The 20,708-nt window shown below is 48.3% G+C and overlaps 1 protein-coding gene across 2 annotated transcripts in view; it reads left to right on the top strand.

The window, feature by feature from the left end:
• Positions 1-20,708, top strand: part of LOC138770387 (uncharacterized) — a 63,984-nt gene that overhangs the window by 14,767 nt on the left and 28,509 nt on the right. The window contains exon 1 of one of the 2 annotated variants that reach the window (XM_069949482.1): positions 19,788-20,187. The exons of the other annotated variant lie outside the window; for it this stretch is intronic. Coding sequence (XP_069805583.1) covers positions 19,881-20,187 — 307 coding nt within the window. The 5' untranslated portion in view covers positions 19,788-19,880. Of the gene's footprint in view, positions 1-19,787; positions 20,188-20,708 lie in introns of those variants that run through there. 2 annotated transcript variants of the gene reach the window in all.

A 20,708-nucleotide genomic window follows, 5' to 3' on the forward strand; every position in this document is an offset into this window, starting at 1 on the left:
GAGATTATGCTGCTACACATGTGATGCTAAACAGTTACTGTACACATCTTAGAATTTTTTAAGTGATGCTAGGGGCAACCTAAAAATAGAAAAATAGACGCCTATTACATCAAATGATTTTATCGCCTATACTTCGTCCGATAATTGTGTAATCGGTCATGTTAAAAGATCACGATCAGCCAATATGCACGATGTTGGCTAATCATTATTTTGAAAACTTTTTTTTTTTTTTTAAACGACAACGATATCGACAGTCTGCTAGCCGTCACTCCATTAATAGGAGTGGTGGCAGCCACTTTCTTCTATGGGCCACCAAGACAATCTAAACATCATCCGGGCATCCCTTTTTAACAACTCTTTTCATTGGCTTATTGCAAGAACCACAAAAGTTGCAACATATATGTTTTAGTAGTTTGTCTACTAAGACTACTCAAATCCTATAAATCTGTTCTCTTTTACATAGTTCAGGTCACCAGGATTTGGATCATAGTTTTCATTGGAATCTTTCTATTGGTTGTTTCATTGATATTAGATAATTCCTTGTCAATGCTTGAAGCAGCATGGCATCAAATAGGAGGCATTCAATTAAATTTTCTATTTTTTCATTTGGTTCTTTAACCGCTTGCCGCAATATGACGTTCCGGGAAAGTCATGCAATGCAGGTCATTCTCTCCCTGCCTCCCCCCTCTGTCCCTAACAACGATCAGGCAGTGGGAGGAGGCTGTGTCACACAGCCTCCTCCCGCTGCCTCTGACCGGAGGGTAACCGTGCTCCATCCCGGGCAGTTGACCCCATAGGCACCGCAGTCCAGGTGACCGCAGTGTCTATGGGGCAGCCGCAGGGAGATCTGCTCCCTCCGACCACCTCTTCACCCTGTCTGGGCTGCTATGGTATAAGACAAATAGTGCAGGGGCCTGATCGTATGAATGAGCTGTCAGGTTTTGACAGCTCATTCATTCTATAATACATTACAGCACTGATCATATGCTGTAATGTATTATAGAGGTAGCTGCAAAAGTTAAAGGAGACCTGTCACTCCCCCGTGACCTGTCACTCACTCCCATCTCGCCAAGTCCCGCTCCTGGAGCCGGTCCCGGGACGGAAATATCCTTGTTGGAAGGCCGGCGCACGCGCTGCAGGGATAAGTCCGGCGCCCATAGAGAATGACGGCCTCCCCTGTGTAACCTGGAGCTTGGCCAGTGGCAGCTCATGCATGACACCTGCCGCTTGCTACGACCCTTTGAGGAGGCCACCTTTCTGGTCAGTGGGCAAGACACAGGACTGAGTGCCATCATACCCATGCTTCATGTACTGGAGCTAATGCTGATGCCACTGTCGCAGCCTGTGTCGCTGGAGGAAGGCTTGGCGGAAGAGGAGGGAGAGGAAGTTTAGGAGGAGGACCTGAACGCACAGGAACTCTTAGGGGAGACGGGTGGAGGAGAAGGAGATGAGCCTTCCTGCCAGACCAGAGGGGGGCCAGAGGAGGATATGGAGGGCTATGAGGAGGATGGTGGCTGTACCCATTGGCATTATGCTGTGGAGACAGAGGCGGGGACTCCTTCCCACTCCCTGCTGGAAATGGCTAAGCGCATGTTGATATGATTTCAGGCTGACCCACGCTTGCAAAGGATTCGTCAACGGGACAAGTTCTGGCTGGCCACACTACTGGACCCATAGTATCCCAACAAGCTGTGTGAATTCATTCACCCTTCCCAACGGGAGGAAAAAATTAATTATTATAGAGAGGAGCTGGGTGCACAGTTAGTGGCAGCCTTTGGAACATTCATTCATGCCATTCCCACCAGGGCCACACCAGCAGCGCTGCCTCCTCCACATCCTCCTCTACCTAACAGGAGCACCCGCACAGCAGCAGGACATGGCGGCACACCTCAAACAGCAAGGACTACTGGGTGGGAAAATTAGATGTCTGGCCACAACTCGCTGAATTTGCTTTAGACATACTCTCCTGTCCAGCCAGCAGTGTTTCATCCTAGCGAGTTTTCAGCACAGCAGGTCATATTGTCAGTCCCAGGAGAACCAGATTGTCCTGTGATAGTGTGGAACGTCTGATTTTCATCAAAATGAACGCCACATGGATAGATAAGGACTTTGTGACACCTGCTCCTGTTACCACAGAGTAGGATTTGGTCCTAATGTAGCAAGGTTAAAATAACCTTTCAATAGCGCTGGACGTCAAAAGTGAACACCCGTAGGTTCACTAAAGGGTAAAATGTATATAGAGATTATGTGTTGACGTTTAGCGCAAAAATGGGCAATCCTTTTATATGGTGCTAATAGTAGTATATATAAGAGTACGATGCTAAATGAGTAAATGGATAAATATATAAATACTGATCTGAGAAGTAGATACATTTTATTACCTGATAGTTGGCAGTAGTTGTCTATCTTCGTAATGCTGTCCGTAATGCTGGATGGATGTGTCGGTTGTAAATCCTTTGAAAATGTCTGGTACTATTGATTTGCAATAAGGCTATTGAGTAACTCCCGCCAGAGGTGCCCCGGCCGGCGGCACTACTCCTCAGTGAGCTACGCTGATAGTGCAGTTCAAAAATTTCCCGGGAAGGTTCAGTGCTGTCACTCTTGGTACAGGTGCTTGGTGAAGCCAAAATAGTACTTTTGCGCTAAACGTCAACACATAATCTCTATAGGATTTGGTCTTGGTGACAAGATGTAGGACCTTTTCTACATCTATTATGGCCTATATGTGAACTTGACCTTACTGGTCATTCCACCATTCCTGCTGCCCTGCTATTTCTCGCCTGTCCATGGACCTCATTATTCTGCTTCTGCTGCTCATGTCACCCCTGCTACTCCTGCCCTGGCCTCCATCTTGGCTACTGCTGGGCCTTCACTGGCCTCATAATTGGCTACTGCTGGGCCTTAACTGGCATCCATGTTGACTACTGCTGTGCCTGCCCTTGCCTCCTTGTTGGCTACTGCTGGGCCTTAACTGGCATCTAGGTTGACTACTGGTTTGCCTGCCCTTGCCTACTTATTGGCTACTGCTGTGCCTTAACTGGCATCCATGTTGACTACTGCTGTGCCTGCCCTTGTCTCCATGTTGACTACTGCTGGGACTTAACTGGCATCCATGTTGACTACTGCTGCTCCTGCCTGGCCTCCATGTTGGCTACTGCTGCTCCTGCCTGGCCTCCATGTTGGCTACTGCTGATCCTGCCTGCCCGACATGTTGACTACTGTTGCTCCTGCCTGGCCTCCATGTTGGCTACTGCTTCTCCTGCCTGGCCTCCATGTTGGCTACTGTTGCTCCTACCTGTCCTCCATGATGACTGCTGCTGCTCCTGCCTGGCCTCCATGTTGGCTACTGCTATTCCATGTTGACTACTGTTGCTCCTGCCTGGCCTCCATGTTGGCTACAGTTGCTCCTGCCTGGCCTCCATGTTGGCTACTGCTGCTCCTGTCTGCCTTCCATGCTGACTACTGTTGCTCCTGCCTGGCCTCCATGTTGTCTACTGCTGCTCCTGCCTGGCCTCCATGTTGACTACTGCTGCTCCTGCTCCTCAAATGACTATTGCTGGACCTCCACTGGACTCCAATGACTACTGCTGCTCCTTCACTGCATTTGTGACCTTTTTCCTGCATAGACACTGTAATGGTGAGTTTCCTGCATAGACCCTGTAATGGTGAGTTTCCTGCATAGACCCTGTAATGGTGAATATTGAAGTCTAAAAAAAAAAATTGACTTTGAGATATCGAAAAGATAACAATGTTACTGACATGTAGAGCCCTAAATTCAACCAAATACACTACCCCCGTATCATATAGATGCTTTAAACTATGAAATCCGAAGAAATCCGAAATTCGGTCGAACCGAACTTTCTGAAAAAATCCGAAAGTCCGGTCGGACCGAACTTTTGAAAAGTTTGCTCATCTCTAGTAATAATCCCACCTGTGCTGCACCCCCATAATAATAACCCCCCCTGTGCTGTCCCCATAGTAATAATCCCCCCTGTGCTCTCCCCATAGTAATAATCCACCTGTGCTGCAACCTCATTATAATAATCCCCCTGTGCTGTCCCCATAGTAATAATCCCCCCTGTGCTGCACCCCCATAGTAATAATCCCACCTGTGCTCTGCCCCACAGAAATAATCCCCCATGTGCTCTGGTCCATAGTAATAATCTCCCCATGCTGTCCCCATAGTAATAATCCCCCCCTGTGCTCTGCCCCTAAGTAATAATCCCCCCTGTGCTCTGCCCCTAAGTAATAATCTCCCCTATGCTGCACCCCTATAGTAATAATCACTCTTGTGCTGCACCCCCATAGTAATAATCCCCCCTGTGCTCTGCCTGATAGTAGTAATACTGCCCTTCCATTCCAAAGCACACACACACAAAAACAACAACAGTATACTCACCTTATCCTGACATACAGAGGGTCCCTCTCTCTTCTGTTCTCCTCTGAGAAGCAGGACGGATCCTCCCGCAGGCGCAGTGACACCATATCACTGCGCCTGCTGGAGGGAGAAGATGGCAGAAGACTGTCTGGCAGGTGATGAGGTCCCAGGGTGGGTGGATGCGGGCTGATAAGGTTAAGTTTTATTTTGCCTCGGGTGAGCGAAACTATCTTTGTTCAGGGCAGGTGATGGAGCAGGCGGTGGTGTGAGCATGTTGGGCTCCGAAGGGGCAGGTGATGAGGCGGAAGGACAGGTGATGAGGCGAAGAGCACGTGATGGGGCGGAGGGGCAGGTGATGGGGCGGGCGCCATTAAGTGAGGTCCGGGGGTGCCACCAGCGCCCCCTAGCTGTCGGAGCCCCGTGAGGTGGTCCGGACCACCCAGTGGTAGAAACAGCCCTGGATTTGTCCAATGGGTAAAGTGTAAAGTGTTCCCTGGGGAACCCCAACTGTGAGGGGAAGAGAAGTTGAGGTAGAGCCAGCAAATGATATACTAAAGGAGCATTAAGAGAGGAAAACCAGGAAAGAGCAGAGTCCTCAAGGCCAATAGAGCGGAGCATGGAGAAGAGGAGCTGGTGGTATACAATGTGAAAAGCTGCAGACAGATGCAAGAGAATGAGCAGAGAGTGGTCCCCTTTAGATTTGGCAGTGAGAAGATCATTGGAGACTTAAGTTAGAAAAATTTCTGTACAATGGAGAGGGCAGAAACCAGACTGAAGGGGGGCAAGAAAAAAGTTTTCAAAGAGGTAGCACGAGTAGACCAGGCGTTCTAAGAGTTTAGAGATAAAAGGGAGATTAGAGACAGCTCAATAGTTGGCTGTGCAGGAGGGGACTAGAGAAAGTTTTTTTTCAGTAATGGGGTGATGATGTAGTGTTTGAAAGTCGAGGGGAAGATGCCAGAGGAAAGAGGGTTGAAGACTTTAGTTAAGTAAGTAGTGAGAGCAGGAGAGAGAGACTGGACAAGTTGTGAGGTAATAGGGTCACTAGAAAAGGTGGTGGGGCGAGAGGAGGAGAAGAGCCTGGAGACTTCTTCCTCGGTAACTGGTTCAAAGGCGGAAAGGAAATATGAGGGGGAATGGGATTAGCACTACCTAGGGACTGGGAGACAATCTCCTGATGGATAGTATTTATTTAGTCCTTGATGCTAGGTCTTCAGCACAGAGGTCAGTGGTGGGTATCTGCACTTTGTGTTTGAGAAGAGAGTTGAAGGTATCTAAAAGGTGTTTGGGGTTATGGGATAGAGAAGAGATGAGAGAGGTGAAGTAGGATTGCTTAGCAGAGTTAAGAGCAGTAGCTTCTGAGAACAAACTTATAATGTAAGAGGCCAGCCATTGTCTTGGATTTCCTCCACAGATGTTTAGCACACCTAGAGCACCATCTAAGAAAACTAGATCCAGGGTATTCCCACTTTGTGAGTTGGAGGGTTAGAATGTTTAGAGAGGCCAAGGGAGGTGGTTAGGGAAAGAAATGGCTGGTGGAGAGATTGGGTTGTCAATGGGGATATTGAAAATGCCCATGATGAGAGTAGGAATATAAGAAGATAGAAAGTAAGGAATCCAAGTAGAAAAGTGATCAAGTACCAGAAAAGCCAGGAGGGCGATAGATAACGGTAACTCTCTGGGAAAATGGCTGGAAGAGTCATATGGTGTGCACCTTACAAGAGAAAAATGAGAGAGAGGAATGACCTGGAAAGAGCAGTCTGGGGAGAGCAGTCTTGTTTCAAGGTCTAGGGGTATGAGAAAGGTGTAAGCCACCATAAGTCAGAGAGGCGGGTAAAGCCAGCAGGTTGAGTGACTTAGTAATAAACATGTCATAAATTTCTGCCCCCCCCCCCCCCCCCCCAAACCACTTATACCTTCAGATAGCTGCTTTTAATCCAAGATCTGTCCTAGGGTCTGTTCTGCAGGTGATGCAGTTATTGTCCTAAAAACAACTTTTAAACTGGCAGCCCTGTGCCAAACAGCCGTGGCCTAGATTGTGTATACATTAGGCTGGCACAACCTCTCTGTCCCTCCTCCCCACCCTCCTCATTATTAGGAATGATCCAGGCAGTTTTCTTACTATTCCTCCCCTGTGTCAGCACGGAACATGGGCTGGATCGTTAAGGCACCTGTGCAATGTTCAGACAGGAGAAAATGATCTGGCCGTTTGACACAGGGCTACAAGTTTAAAAGTTGTTTTTTAGGGCAATAACTGCATCACCTGCCGAATGGACCACAGGACAGATCTTGGATTAAAAACAGCTATCCGAAGGTACAAGTGGTTTGGGGGGAAAGATTGTGGGTACAGAGTCGTTTTAAGGACCAGAACGATTTTCAATTTAGCTTTTGGGTTTTTTCCTCCTCGCCTTCTGAGAGCTATAACTCTTTTCTTTTTCCAGCTACTGGGCCATGTGAGGGCTTGTATTTTTCAGGAACAGGTGTACAGGTGTAAAGGCGTCTTTTGATCTACCATACCCTGTATGACGGAACCCCCAAAATATCATTTCCCGTGTTTACTAATGCACTTTACAGTAAACCTTACAGTTTATCTTTATTCTATAGGTCAGTCTGAATACAGCGATATGCAGGTATATAGCTTTTCTAATGTTTTACTATTTTTATTAAGAGTAAAACTTTTTGCAAATTTTGCAAATCGATGTGAGTACAATGGCCCTTTTTTGACTCTTATAGCGTTTCTATGTTTTCACGTACGGGGCTGTATGGGGTGTCATTGCGCGATGATCTTTAGTTTTTATTAATACCGTATTCGTGTAGATTAGACATAATTGATCAATTTTTATTCATTTTATTTTAAATAAAATGTAAGAAAAATAATCAATCCTGGTGTTTTTTTTCCGCTTTTCTTTTACGACGTTCACCGTTCGGGAACAATATTGATTCATTTTATTAGATCCGACGATTACACACACTACAGTATATTATATGTTTTGGGTTTTTATGTGTTTTATTTATTAAATGGGAAAGGGTGGGGTGATTTAAACTTTTATTGGGGGAGGAGGTGTGTTTTTCAAAACTTTTTTATTTTTTTTTAAACATTTTATGTCCCCTTAGGGGACTTTAACATTTTAACATTGGATTTTTAACACTGAACATTGTTATGCCATAGCATAGCATTGATCAGTGTTATCTGCGACTTACATCATGGGCAGGAGCTGAGCTCCTGTTACTGACTTTGCAGGCTCTATACAGTGATCGCCGATCTGACTGCTAGGAGGAAGGTAAGGGACCTCTGGCAGTCAGATACAACGATTTGGGGTCCCGATTGGTAACGCTGTAACGCTGCGGGGGTCTCGATTGGTCAGTGACAGGAGCTCAGCACCTGCCACTGATGTAAGTGCCGCTGTTGCAGCACTGCGGGGGTTAATGGCGGATGGCCCCGCAGTCCCGGCGGCCTGTTGTTAACAGTGAGGACCTGGCTGCATATAGCAGCCGGTCCCCACTTGCTATGAAGTGAGCTCAGCTCCTGAGCTCACCTCAAGGCACCGACGAACTACATGCCGTACGGGTACGGCATGGGTCTCTAAGTGACAGGATGCAATGCCGTACCCATACAGCATGGGTCCCTAAGAGGTTAAGAGGGTTTCTATGAGAGGCTGATGAGAGGAATCTTTTAGTGAAAGAAGGAGGTCCAGGTCCATATTATTGGATGAACCTTCAAAGCAGATGTAAACCCAGCCTCTGAACTATACATATGTAACAAAAACAAATAGAAACTCATGTATATTCTGATATAAAGACACAAACACATTCATTTACACTAAGGCCAGTTTCACACATACTGGATCCGCAGAGAATTTCACACTGCGAGTATATAGAGCCACGTCCCCTTAACCCATAGTTGCCAACAGTCCCGTTTTTGCCAGGACTGTCCCGGATTTGACAGGCCAGTCCCGGCTAAGTAATGTCCCGGGTTTGTCCCGCTAAGCTCTGCCCCCTGTGACGTCACGCTCCGCCCCCGTGACGGCCCTCACTGTATACCAGTCACAGCTCTGATTTACCAGTCTTCCAGTATACTAGCCTCTCACACCAATGTATAGGGCTCCTCATTATACCACCAGTATTTTGGTATACTGAGGGGCCCACATTAGGTAATAAAGCTCCAGTCTGCTCCAGCTACCCCTAGTCTCTCCCAGTCACCCCAAGTCTGCCCAAGCTACCTCTAGTCTCTCCCAATCACCCCCAAGTCTGCCCCAGCTACCCCCAGTCTCTCCCAGTCACCCGCCAGTCTGCTCCAGCCACCCCCCAGCTACCCCCAGTCTGCCCCAGTCTTTCCCAGGCTGCCCCAGCTACCCCCAGTCTGCCCTAGCTACCCCCACTCTGCCCCAGCTACCCCCAGTCTGCCCCAGTTTTTTCCAGGCTGCTCCAGCTACCCCCAGGCTGCCCCAGTCTTTCGCAGGCTGCCCCAGCTACACACAGTCTCCCCCAGTCTTTCCAAGTCTGCCCAAGTTTTCTCTAGTCTTCTCCAGTCACTCCCAGTCTGCCCAGTCACCCCAGTCTGCTCCATTTACTCCCAGTCACCCCCAGTCTGCTTTAGTCACCCCCAATTACCCTCAGTCTGCTCCAGTCTCCCTCACTCTGCTCCAGTCACCCCCAGTCTGCTTCATTTACTCCCAGTCTGCCCCAGTCACCCTCACTCTGCTCCAGTCACCCCCAGTCACCCTCAATCTGCTCCAGTCACCCCCAGTCTGCTCCAGTCACCCCCAGTCTGCTCCAGTCACCGCCAGTCTGCTCCATTTACTCCCAGTCTGCTCCAGTCTCCCCCAATCACCCCCAGTCTGCTCCAGTCACCCCCAGTCACCCTCACTCTGCTCCAGTCACCCTCAGTCACCCTCAATCTGCTCAAGTCACCCCCAGTCACCCTCAATCTGCTCCAGTCACCCCCAGTCTGCTCCAGTCACCCCCAGTCACCCTCAGTCTGCTCCAGTCATCCTCAGTCTGCTCCAGTCACCCCCAGTCTGCTCCAGTCATCCTCAGTCTGCTCCAGTCACCCCCAATCTGCTCCAGTCACTCACAGTTTGCCCTTTTCCCCCAGTCTGCTTCATTCACCCACAGTCTGCTCCAGTCACCCCCAGTCACCCTCAGTCTGCTCCAGTCTCCCCCAGTGTGCTCCAGTCACCCCTAGTCTGCTCAAGTCTGCTCCAGTCTCCCCCAATCACCCTCAATCTGCTCCAGTCACCATCAGTCACCCTCAGTCTGCTCCAGTCACCCCCAGTCTGCTTCAGTCACCCCCAGTCTGCTCCAGTCTGCTCCATTTACTCCCAGTCTCCCCCAGTCTGCTTCAGTCACCCCCAGTCACCCTCACTCTGCTCCAGTCACCCCCAGTCACCCTCAATCTGCTCCAGTTACCCTCAGTCACCCAGTCTGCTCCAGTCACCCCCAGTCTGCCCGTTTCCCCCAGTCTGCTTCAGTTACCCTTAGTCTGCTCCAGTCACCCCCAGTCTGCTCCAGTCACCCCCAGTCACCCTCAGTCTGCTCCAGTCACCCCCAATCTGCTCCAGTCACCCCCAGTCTGCTCCAGTCACCCACAGTCTGCCATTTTTCGCCAGTCTGCTTAATTCACCCTCAGTCTGCTCCAGTCACCCTCAGTCTGCTCCAGTCTGCCCCAGTTTCCCCCAATCTGCTTCAGTCACCCAGTCTGCTTTAGTCACCCCCAGTCTGTTTCAGTCACCCCCAGTCTGCTTCAGTCACCCCTAGTCTGCTTCAGTCTTCCCCAGTCTGCTCCAGTCACCCAGAGTCTGCTCCAGTCACCCTTAGTCTGCTTCAGTCACCCCCAGTCTCCCCCAGCTACCAAGTTTTCAAGGTTTTGTGGGGCCCCATGCAGTTGTTTGCTATGGAGCCCCATGACTCCTAGCTACACCCCTGCCCCCATTTCCCCCAGTCTGCTTCAGTCACCCTTAGTCTGCTCCAGTCACCCTCAGTCTGTTCCAGTCATCCCCAATCTGCTCCAGTCACCCCCAGTCTGCTCCAGTCACCCACAGTCTGCCCTTTTTCACCAGTCTGCTTCATTCACCCTCAGTCTGATCCAGTCACCCCCAGTCTGCTCCCGTCACCCCCAGTTTGCTCCAGTCACCCCCAGTCTGCTCCAGTCACCCCCAGTCTGCCCCAGTTGCCCCCAATCTGCTTCAGTCACCCCCAGTCTGCTTCAGTCACCCCCAGTCTGCTCCAGTCACCCCCAGTCTTTTTCAGTCACCCCCAGTTTCCCCAGTCTGCTTTAGTCACCCCCAGACTGCTTCAGTCTTCCCCAGTCTGCTCCAGTCACCCCAAGTCTGCTCCAGTAACCCTTAGTCTTCTCCAGTCCCCCCCAGTCTGCTCCAGTCACCCTCAGTCTGCTTCAGTCACCCCCAGTCTCCCCCAGATACCAAGTTTTCAACTTTTTGCGGGGCCCCATGCAGTTGTTTGCTATGGAGCCCCATGTCTCCTAGCTACACCCCTTCCCCTCATCTGTTCCTGTACTATTACACCCCTCATGTGTTCCTGTACTACTACTACACCCCTCATATATTCCTGTACTACTACTACACCCCTCATCATTTTGTGTTGTTGTCACTGTAAAGTTCTAACTGGAAAATTCTAGGGGGGGGGGGGGAAACACTGGTGACAAACCACACCCACAATCGGCCACACCCACCGATAACACACCTACTATAAGCCACACCCCTTGTTGCCAACACTAACGTGTCCCTGGAAAAAAAATTCAAATGTTGGCAACTATGCCTTAACCCACTGCTGTCCAGTGAATACTTTACCTTGCCACACTTTAGATTGCTTCTGTGGATCCCTGACGTCCCACTCAGCCCATCAGAAGCTGAGTCGGGGCAGTGCACTGATTGACTGAGTGGGACATTGGGAACTGGGAGCCTTAAAAGCAGGCCGAAGTGCGGAGGGGTAAAGTATTCACCAGGCAGGGCCGAATTAAGGGGGTCGGGGCTTTATATACTTGCATTGGAATGAAAAATCTGCTGCAAGAATGTAAACCCATACAAACTAACAGTACTAGGAATGGCAGTGGATTTTGCTGCACAACTCGCAGCGTGAAATCCACTGTGATTCCGGGACATGTGAGACTGGTCTTATACACAAATATTAACACTCTTTTACTGCCACACACTGACTACAGACACCCATACACTGCCAAACACTGAATACAGACACTCATACACTGCCACACACTGAATACAGACACCCATACACTGCCACACACTCACTACACACACACTTTCTCAGTCTAACCTTCTGTAGTTCAGACAGTCTCCTCACATTCTCCATCCTTTAAGGGGGTAAGGACCTCTGGTCTCAAGAATATAGATAATGGCCATCAGGGGCAGTTGACAGGGACAGACATCTGTGCAGACAGCTTCCAGGCCTCCATGTTCCCTCTGTCAGTCAGAGTCTGTGTGGAACCGGGAGTGCCCCCCCCCCCCCCCTTCGCTACTGCTCTGTAGGTAACAAAACGGGCTGCAGGTCCCTCTTCAGGCCTCTGTGCAGCTTAACCGGCTGCACGTGCGATGTGTCTGCCACTGCACCAGGGGCGTAGCTAAAGGCTGATGGGCCCTGGTGCAAAATGTTAGCTTGGGGCCCCCCATCTCCCCCCGATCAGGCAAAGTCATATCTAACGTTATATCCAATTACTCTAATGTGCCACCATGTTCTAATGCACTGCCACTGCCTCCACCTCATGTACTGCACTACTGCCCCCTATAATTAATGGACTGTATGTGTCATTGTCTAATCATTGTATTCCAATCTTTGACTCTCCAGCTGAAAAACTACAACTCTCATCATGAACTGCCAGTTGGATATGATGGGGGTTGTAGTGCTGCAACCTGAAGAGCCAAATGCTGCAAAACTCCCATAATAAACTATCAGCAGGGCACGATGAAGTTTGAACTTCTGCAACCTGGAGAAGTCACCTGATATCACTTGCAGTCCTATGTAACACCACAGATAACAGTGATATCCCTCTGAGTACAGATAATGTAGTAGTCACCTGCAGTCCTATATAACAGCACAGATAACACAGTGATATCTCTGAGTACAGATAATGTAGTATTCACCTGCAGTCCTATGTAACACCACAGATAACACAGTGATATCCCTCTGAGTACAGATAATGTAGTAGATCTCACCTGCAGTCCTATGTAACACCACAGATAACACAGTGATATCTCTGAGTACAGATAATGTAGTAGATGTCACCTGCAGTCCTATGTAACAGCACAGATAACACAGTGATATCTCTGAGTACAGATAATGTAGTAGCTGTCACCTGCAGTCCTATGTAACAGCACAGATAACGCAGTGATGTCTCTGAGTACAGATAATGTAGTAGTCACCTGCAGTCCTATGTAACAGCACAGATAACATAGTGATATCTCTGAGTACAGATAATGTAGTAGTCACCTGCAGTCCTATGTAACAGCACAGATAACACAGTGATATCTCTGAGTACAAATAATGCAGTAGATGTCACCTGCAGTCCTATGTAACAGAACAGATAACACAGTGATATCTCTGAGTACAGATAATGTAGTAGTCACCTGCAGTCCTATGTAACAGCACAGATAACACAGTGATATCTCTGAGTACAGATAATGTAGTAGTCACCTGCAGTCCTATGTAACGCCACAGACAACACAGTGATATCTCTGAGTACAGATAATGTAGTAGTCACCTGCAGTCCTATGTAACGCCACAGACAACACAGTGATATCTCTGAGTACAGATAATGTAGATATAGACCCCCTGTGTAGCCCCCCCCATAGTATAGACCCCCTGTGTAGCCCCCCCCCCACAGTATAGACCTTCTGTGTAGCCCCCCCACAGTATAGACCCCCTGTGTAGATCCCCCACAGTACAGACCCCCTGTGTAGCCCCCCTCCCATAGTATAGACCCCTTGTGCAGCCCCCCTCATAGTATAGACCCCTTGTGCACCCCCCCAGTATAGACCCCTTGTGCAGCCCCCCCCAGTATAGACCCCTTGTGCAGCCCCCCCAGTATAGACCCCTTGTGCAGCCCCCCCAGTATAGACCCCTTGTGCAGCCCCCCCCAGTATAGACCCCTTGTGCAGCCCCCCCAGTATAGACCCCTTGTGCAGCCCCCCCCCCAGTATAGACCCCTTGTGCAGCCTCCCTCCCAGTATAGACCCCTTGTGCAGCCCCCCCAGTATAGACCCCTTGTGCAGCCCCCCCAGTATAGACCCCTTGTGCAGCCCCCCCCAGTATAGACCCCTTGTGCAGCCCCCCTCCCAGTATAGACCCCTTGTGCAGCCCCCCCAGTATAGACCCCTTGTGCAGCCCCCCCCAGTATAGACCCCATGTGCAGCCCTTCCCCAGTATAGACCCCTTGTGCAGCCCCCCCCAGTATAGACCCTTTGTGCAGCCTCCCCCCAGTATAGACCCCTTGTGCAGCCCCCCACATCGCAACATTTATGTAAAAAATGAAAAAACAAAAACAAAATAAACTCACCTCACCTGGATCCTTGATCACCCTGCCAGCTTCTCTTCAGTTCGGTGAGCTTCCGGGATGCCGGCCCCGGCCGGAAGCTCACTGATGCAGGACCGCGGCGCCCGGATTTCTCCTCTCTACTGCACGGCGGCTGACATGTGACGTGATGAGGTCACATGTCAGCTGCCGAGGAGGAGGAGAAGTCCCGGCGCCGCGGTCCTGCATCAGTGAGCTTCCGGCCAGGGCCGGCATCCCGGAAGCTCACCGAACTGAAAGAGGTCTGGTGGCCGCGGCTATTTAACTGCACGGGGGGCCGGGGGGGCATATCCCCTGCCGCGCCCCCCCGGATTGGGGGAGCACAGGAGGAAGTGGCAAGGGGGGCCGTGTGGGCCCCCCTAGCATAGGGGCCCGGTCGCCATGGCGACCCCTGTGACCCCTATAGCTACGCCACTGCACTGCACTATACTATACCTAACGTAGGAGATAATGGGAGAAAGAGGGAACTGCAATTCTGTGTACCCCCGTCCCCCTTTTATTCAGGAGGTGACAGAAGTGACTGAACTGCATAGCGGAAAGTACTGAATTGTAGCCTCCAGTCACTGGATTATTCTGTATATCTTAGGGTGCCTTTACACAGAGAGATTTATCTGACAAATTTTTTAACCCCTTCACGTCAGCCATCTGTATATATACGTTCCTATTGCACATGCCCCGTGCAGTAGGAATGTACATATACGTTTCTGACTGACAGGGGCTTTGTGATGAGAACGGGATCGCTGCAGGGACAGCGATCCCGCTCTCATCTGTGTACAGCACCGGAGATAATGAGGATCAGCTGCGATCCCGCAGCTGACCCCCATTAACCCCTTAGTGACCGCCGAAACGGCGGTCACTAATGGGCCGGTGCCGCCGCTGTATTTCATCTCCCCCCACCGTGAATCCACGGTGGGGGGAGATGAAATAAGTAAAAATCAGACCCCAGATCAGCCCCCTAGTGCCCCAGTCACTAACCCCCCCTCCCGCGGCGGCCATCGGATCCAAGATGGCCGCCGCGATCACTGTGAACAGACTAATGTCTGTTCACAGTGATCAAAAAAGAAAAATGAATGAAAGCCCCATGCTCTCCGCCACCGGAGGTAGCGGAGAGCATGGGGCAGTCATCGGGACCCCCCCTGTGGAGTCCCGGTACAAGCGATCAGCGGTATATACTATATACCGCTGATCGCTTGTGCCATGTGCTCCAAGCACTTTTTATCCCCTGTCACCATGAATGATTGGTGACAGGGGATAAAAAGTGATGTCCCCCCACCCCCCAAGTCGCCCCCCCACCCCCCCTGTCACCCCCGTCCCCCAGTCACCCCCCCTTCCCCATATACTCACCGGAACCCACGGAGCTCCTTCCTCCTCGACGTCCTGGCTGGTTATGAAGTGCGCATGCGCTCCACACCCAGCCAAGCTCTGAAAATTTAAAGTGACAGAGACCAATTTGGTCTCTGTCACTGAACTATGATTACTGTGATAGAAAATATCACAGTAATCATAGTAATACAGTGAAAATGAATGTATAAAGTACAAAAAGTGACAAACATACAAAAAAATAAAACACACACTTTTTATTATAGTAATAATTACAGTTTACTCCCAAATTACCCCTAACCCCCCCCCAGATTACCCGTAACCACCGCAGGTGGCCCGTAACCACCGCACGTTGCCCGTAACCACCGCACGTTGCCCATAACCACCGCACGTTGCCCGTAACCACCGCACGTTGCCCATAACCACCGCACGTTGCCCGTAACCACCGCACGTTGCCCGTAACCACCACACGTTGCCAGTGACCCCCTCCAGATTGTCCGTAATCACCCCAGATTGCCTGTAACCACCCCAAATTACATGTAACCACCCCAGATTAGCTATAAGCACTTCACTCTATCCGTAACAATTCTAGATTGTCTGTAACCCCTCCAGGTTGCCCCTAACCACCGCAGGTTGGGCATAACCACCCCAGATTGCCTGTAATCATTCCAGATTACATGTAACCCCCCAGATTGCACGCAACCACCGCAGGTTGCCTCTGACCACCGCACGTCGCCTCTGACCACCGTACGTCGCCTCTGACCACCGCACGTCGCCTCTGACCACCGCACGTCGCCTCTGACCACCGCATGTCGCCTATGACCACCGCACGTCGCCTATGACCACCGCACCTTGCCTCTGACCACCGCACGTCGCCTATGACCACCGCACATCGCCTATGACCACCGCACCTTGCATCTGACCACCGCACCTTGCCTCTGAACACTGCACCTTGCCTCTAACCACCCCAAATTGCCAGTGACCCCCTCCAGATTGCCCGTAACCACGCCAGATTACAGGTACCCACCTCAGATTACCTATTAGCACTTCAGTTTATCCGTAACCACAGCAGGTTGCCTGTAACCACAGCAGGTTGCCTGTAACCACCCCAGATTGTCCGCAACCACCCCAGATTGTCCGTAACCACAGCAGGTTGCCTGTAACCATACCAGATTGTCTGTAACCACAGCAGGTTGTCCGTATTCACCCCACGTTGCCCATAACCACCCCAGGTTGCCTCTAACCACCCCAGGTTGCCTCTAACCACCCCAGGTTGCCTCTAACCACACCAGGTTTCCTCTAACCACCCCAGGTTGCCTGTAACCACCCCAGGTTGCCGTAACCACAGCAGGTTGCCTGTGACCACCCCATGTTGACCGTATCCACCCCAGATTATCCGTAACCACCCCAGATTACCCGTAACCACCCCAGACTGCCCGTAACCACCCCAGACTGCCCGTAACCACCCCAGACTGCCCGTAATCACCTCAGACTGCCCGAAACCACCTCTAGATTACCCGGAACCACCCCAGATTACCCGTAACCACCCCACATTACCTGTAATCTAATTTTTTTTATTGTATTTTAGTAACTGCGCTATTCTAATAACTGTTACTAGCTGCGGTTTTGCTCCAGCAAATTGGCGCTCCTTCCCTTCTGAGCCCTGCTGTGTGCCCATACAGTGGTTTATGCCCACATATGGGGTACCGTTGTACTCAGGAGAACCTGCGTTACAGATTTTGGGGTACATTTTTTATCCTGTTCCTTGTGAAATTTAGAAATTTCAAACTAAACCAACATATTATTGGAAAAACTCAAGTTTTTCATTTTTACTGGCCAATTTTGAATACTTTCCTCTAATACCTGTGGGGCCAAAATGCTCATCCTACCCCAATATGAATTCTTTGAGGGGTGTACTTTCCGAAATGGGGTGACTTTTGGGGTGATTCTATTCTGTAGACACTACAGGGGCGCTGCAAATGCACCTGGTGCTCAGAAATTTCTTCAGAAAAATCTGCAGAGAAAATGCTAATTGGCGCTCCTTCCCTTCTGAGCCTGGCTGTGTGCCCATACAGTGGTTTATGCCCACATATGGGGTACCGATCTACTCAGGAGAACCTGCGTTACAGATTTTGGGGTGAATTTTCTCTCCTGTTCCTTGTGAAATTGAGAAATTTCCAACTAAAGGAACATATTATTGGAAAAATTCGAGTTTTTCATTTTTACTGTCTACTTTTGAATACTTTCCTCTAATACCTGTGGGGTCAAAATGCTCACCACACACCAAGATGAATTCTTTGAGGGGTGTACTTTCCAAAATGGGGTGACTTATGGCGAGATTTTACTCCGCTGGCACTACAGGGGCACTGCAAACCCACCTGGCGCTCAGAAACTTCTTCAGCAAAATCTGCATTGAAAAAGCTAATTGGCGCTCCTTCCCTTCTGAGCCCTGATGTGTGCCCATACAGTGGTTTATACCGACATATGAGGTACCTTTTTACTCAGGAGAACCTGCGTTACAAATTTTGGGGTACTTTTTTTCTCTTGTTCCTCGTGAAATTGAGAAATTTCAAACTAAACGAACATATTATTGGGAAAATTTGAGTTTTTCATTTTTACTGTCTACTTTTGAATACTTTCCTCTAATACCTGTGGGGTCAAAATGCTCACCACACCCCAAAATGAATTCTTTGAGGGGTGCACTTTCCAAAATGGGGTGACTTATGGCGAGATTTTACTCCGCTGGCACTACAGGGGCTCTGCAAACACACCTGGCGCTCAGAAACTTCTTCAGCAAAATCTGCATTGAAAAAGCTAATTGGCGCTCCTTCCCTTCTGAGCCCCGCTGTGTGCCCATGCAGTGGTTTATGCTCACATATGAGGTACCGTTGTACTCATGAGAACCTGCGTTAAAAATTTTGGGGTACTTTTTTTCTCTTGTTCCTCGTGAAATTGAAAAATTTCAAACTAAAGGAACATATTATTGGAAAAAATTTGAGTTTTTCATTTTTACTGTCTAATTTTGAATACTTTCCTCTAACACCTGTGGGGTCAAATTGCTCATCCTACCCCAAGATGAATTCTTTGAGGGGTGTACTTTCCAAAATGGGGTGACTTATGGGGTTTTTTCTCTCTGCTGACACTACAGGGGCACTGCAAATGCACCTGGCGCTCGGAAACTTCTTCAGCAAAATCTGCAATGGAAAAGCTAATTGGCGCTCCTTCCCTTCTGAGCCCCGCTGTGTGCCCATGCAGTGGTTTACGCCCACATATGGGGTACCGTAGTACTCAAGAGAACATGTGTTACAAATTTTGGGGTGTTTTTTCTCTCATGTTCCTTTTGAAAATGAGAAACTTTAATCTAAATGTATATATTATTGGAAAATTTTAATTTTTCATTTTTTTACAGCCTAATGGTGAATACTTTCCTCCAGCCCCTGTAGGGTTAAAATGCTCATTATACCCCTAGATTAATTCTTTAAGGTGTCTAGTTTCCAAAATGGGGTCACTTATGGGGGCTTCCAGTATACAAACCTCCTAAATCAACTTAAAATAAGAACTGGTCCCTAAAAAAAATCAGTTTTGGAAACTTTCACGAAAATGTGGTAATTTGCTGATACATTTCTAACCCCCGTAACACCCTAAAAAAGTAAAATATGTTTATGAAATGAAGCCAGAATAAAGAGGACATATTGGTAATGTGACTTAGTTACTAATTTATGTAATACAACTTTCTTTTTTTAGAAGCAGAGAATTTCAAAGTTCATAAAATGCAAATTTTTTCAATTTTTCATGATATTTTGATGTTTTTCACAAAAAACACACAAAGTAGTGACCAAATTTTGCCACTAATATAAAGTGCCATATGTGACGAAAAAACAATCTCAGAATCGCTAGCATACGTTAAAGCATCACTGAGCTATAAGAGCATAAAGTGAGACAGGTCAGATTTTGAAAAATGAGCCTGGTCTTTTAGGTGCAAAAAGGCTCGGTCTTGAAGGGGTTAAAAACCAAAGCCAGGACCAGACTATAAACAGAGAAAAGATCATAAAGGAAAGACTGGGATCTCTCCTCATTTCAAATCGATTCCTGGCTTTGGAGCTAAATCTCTCTGTGTAAACGCAGAAGTACACTAATAGGCTTACATAATTGATGGGGCTGTACAGATGTGTGCTGGGACTAGGCAGGGCTACAATCAACAGCGGGGAAGTAAAGGCCCATGCTATACGAGCTACCTTCTATGCAGCTCCCTGCTCCTCCCTGCTTGCTCTTTAATATTTATAATTTTTTAATTGTTTATAATGAGAGAAATCACCACCTAGTGCTGCCCCCCTCTCGGAGTCAGACTGTCCTCATTGTAATCCACCCCTAAGGGCAGTGAGCTGGGGGTGGATTCTCCCTATTCACTCTAGTGATTGTTGGGGGGTCTTAAAACCCAGACCGAAAACTTTTATCTTGTCTCTGTGACATGTCAGACATTTAATTTGTTTTTAAATATCTCATTTGAAAGCAATTCCTTTCACTATGGGAAGCTTAGTAAAAATGAAAGTGAAAATAAAGTTAGACAGTATAAAAGTCACCTGTAAGCACGGTTAGTGACAGACCTTGAAGAGTTCCAGACATCACAACGTTTCTCTAGGAATGGAAAACCAAGATATAATAGATGTAATCCTGCAATTTCAGATTAGACAAAATGAGAAAGGCTACAAGAGAGTTCTCCTTCAGTTATTCGGTTTTTTAGGGCATGGAAAATCCGCCTTTGTCAATTCTATTAAATATAGCTTAAGCAATGGTGACTATCAGATGATGGCCAAATCTTTTGATTCTTATGGTGGGCACACAACAGAGAGACTGGCCTATAAGCTGACTGAATGCATTAGTATCGTTGACAACAGAGGATATGCACACATGAAAGATGAAGAGAATGGACAAATATATGCTCAGCTGGGTAAGTCCTGATTTATTATTCATTGGCTAAAAGTATAAAAGGTAGCGGGCTGCTGATTTTATATAATGTATGCATGTACAATAACAACCAGCTGGGCACAACGGCTTCTTAAAAAATATATTGTTTTGGTAAAATAATTGTACTGATGTGTTTTGGGGGCAAAGTGATCCTTAACCCCTTGAGGACCCGGCCCAAAATGACCCAGTGGACCAGGCCAAATTTTGTGATTTTGACCTGTTTCACTTTATCCATTAATAATGTCTAGATGCTTTTACATATCCTAATGATTCTGAGATTGTTTTCTCGTGACATATTCTACTTTATATTACTGGTAAATTTGAGTGGATATTTATAGCGAATACTTGTGAAAAATCACAAAATAATGTGAAAACTTGTGAAAATTTTCATTTTTCTAACTTTGAAATATTCTGCCTGTAAGGAAAATAGTTATACCACATAAATTAGACACTAAATAACATTAGCAATATGTCTACTTTATGTTGGCAGCATTTTTTAAACTT

Source organism: Dendropsophus ebraccatus, chromosome 13 (genome assembly GCF_027789765.1).
Source record: "Dendropsophus ebraccatus isolate aDenEbr1 chromosome 13, aDenEbr1.pat, whole genome shotgun sequence".
NCBI classification, from domain to species: domain Eukaryota; kingdom Metazoa; phylum Chordata; class Amphibia; order Anura; family Hylidae; genus Dendropsophus; species Dendropsophus ebraccatus.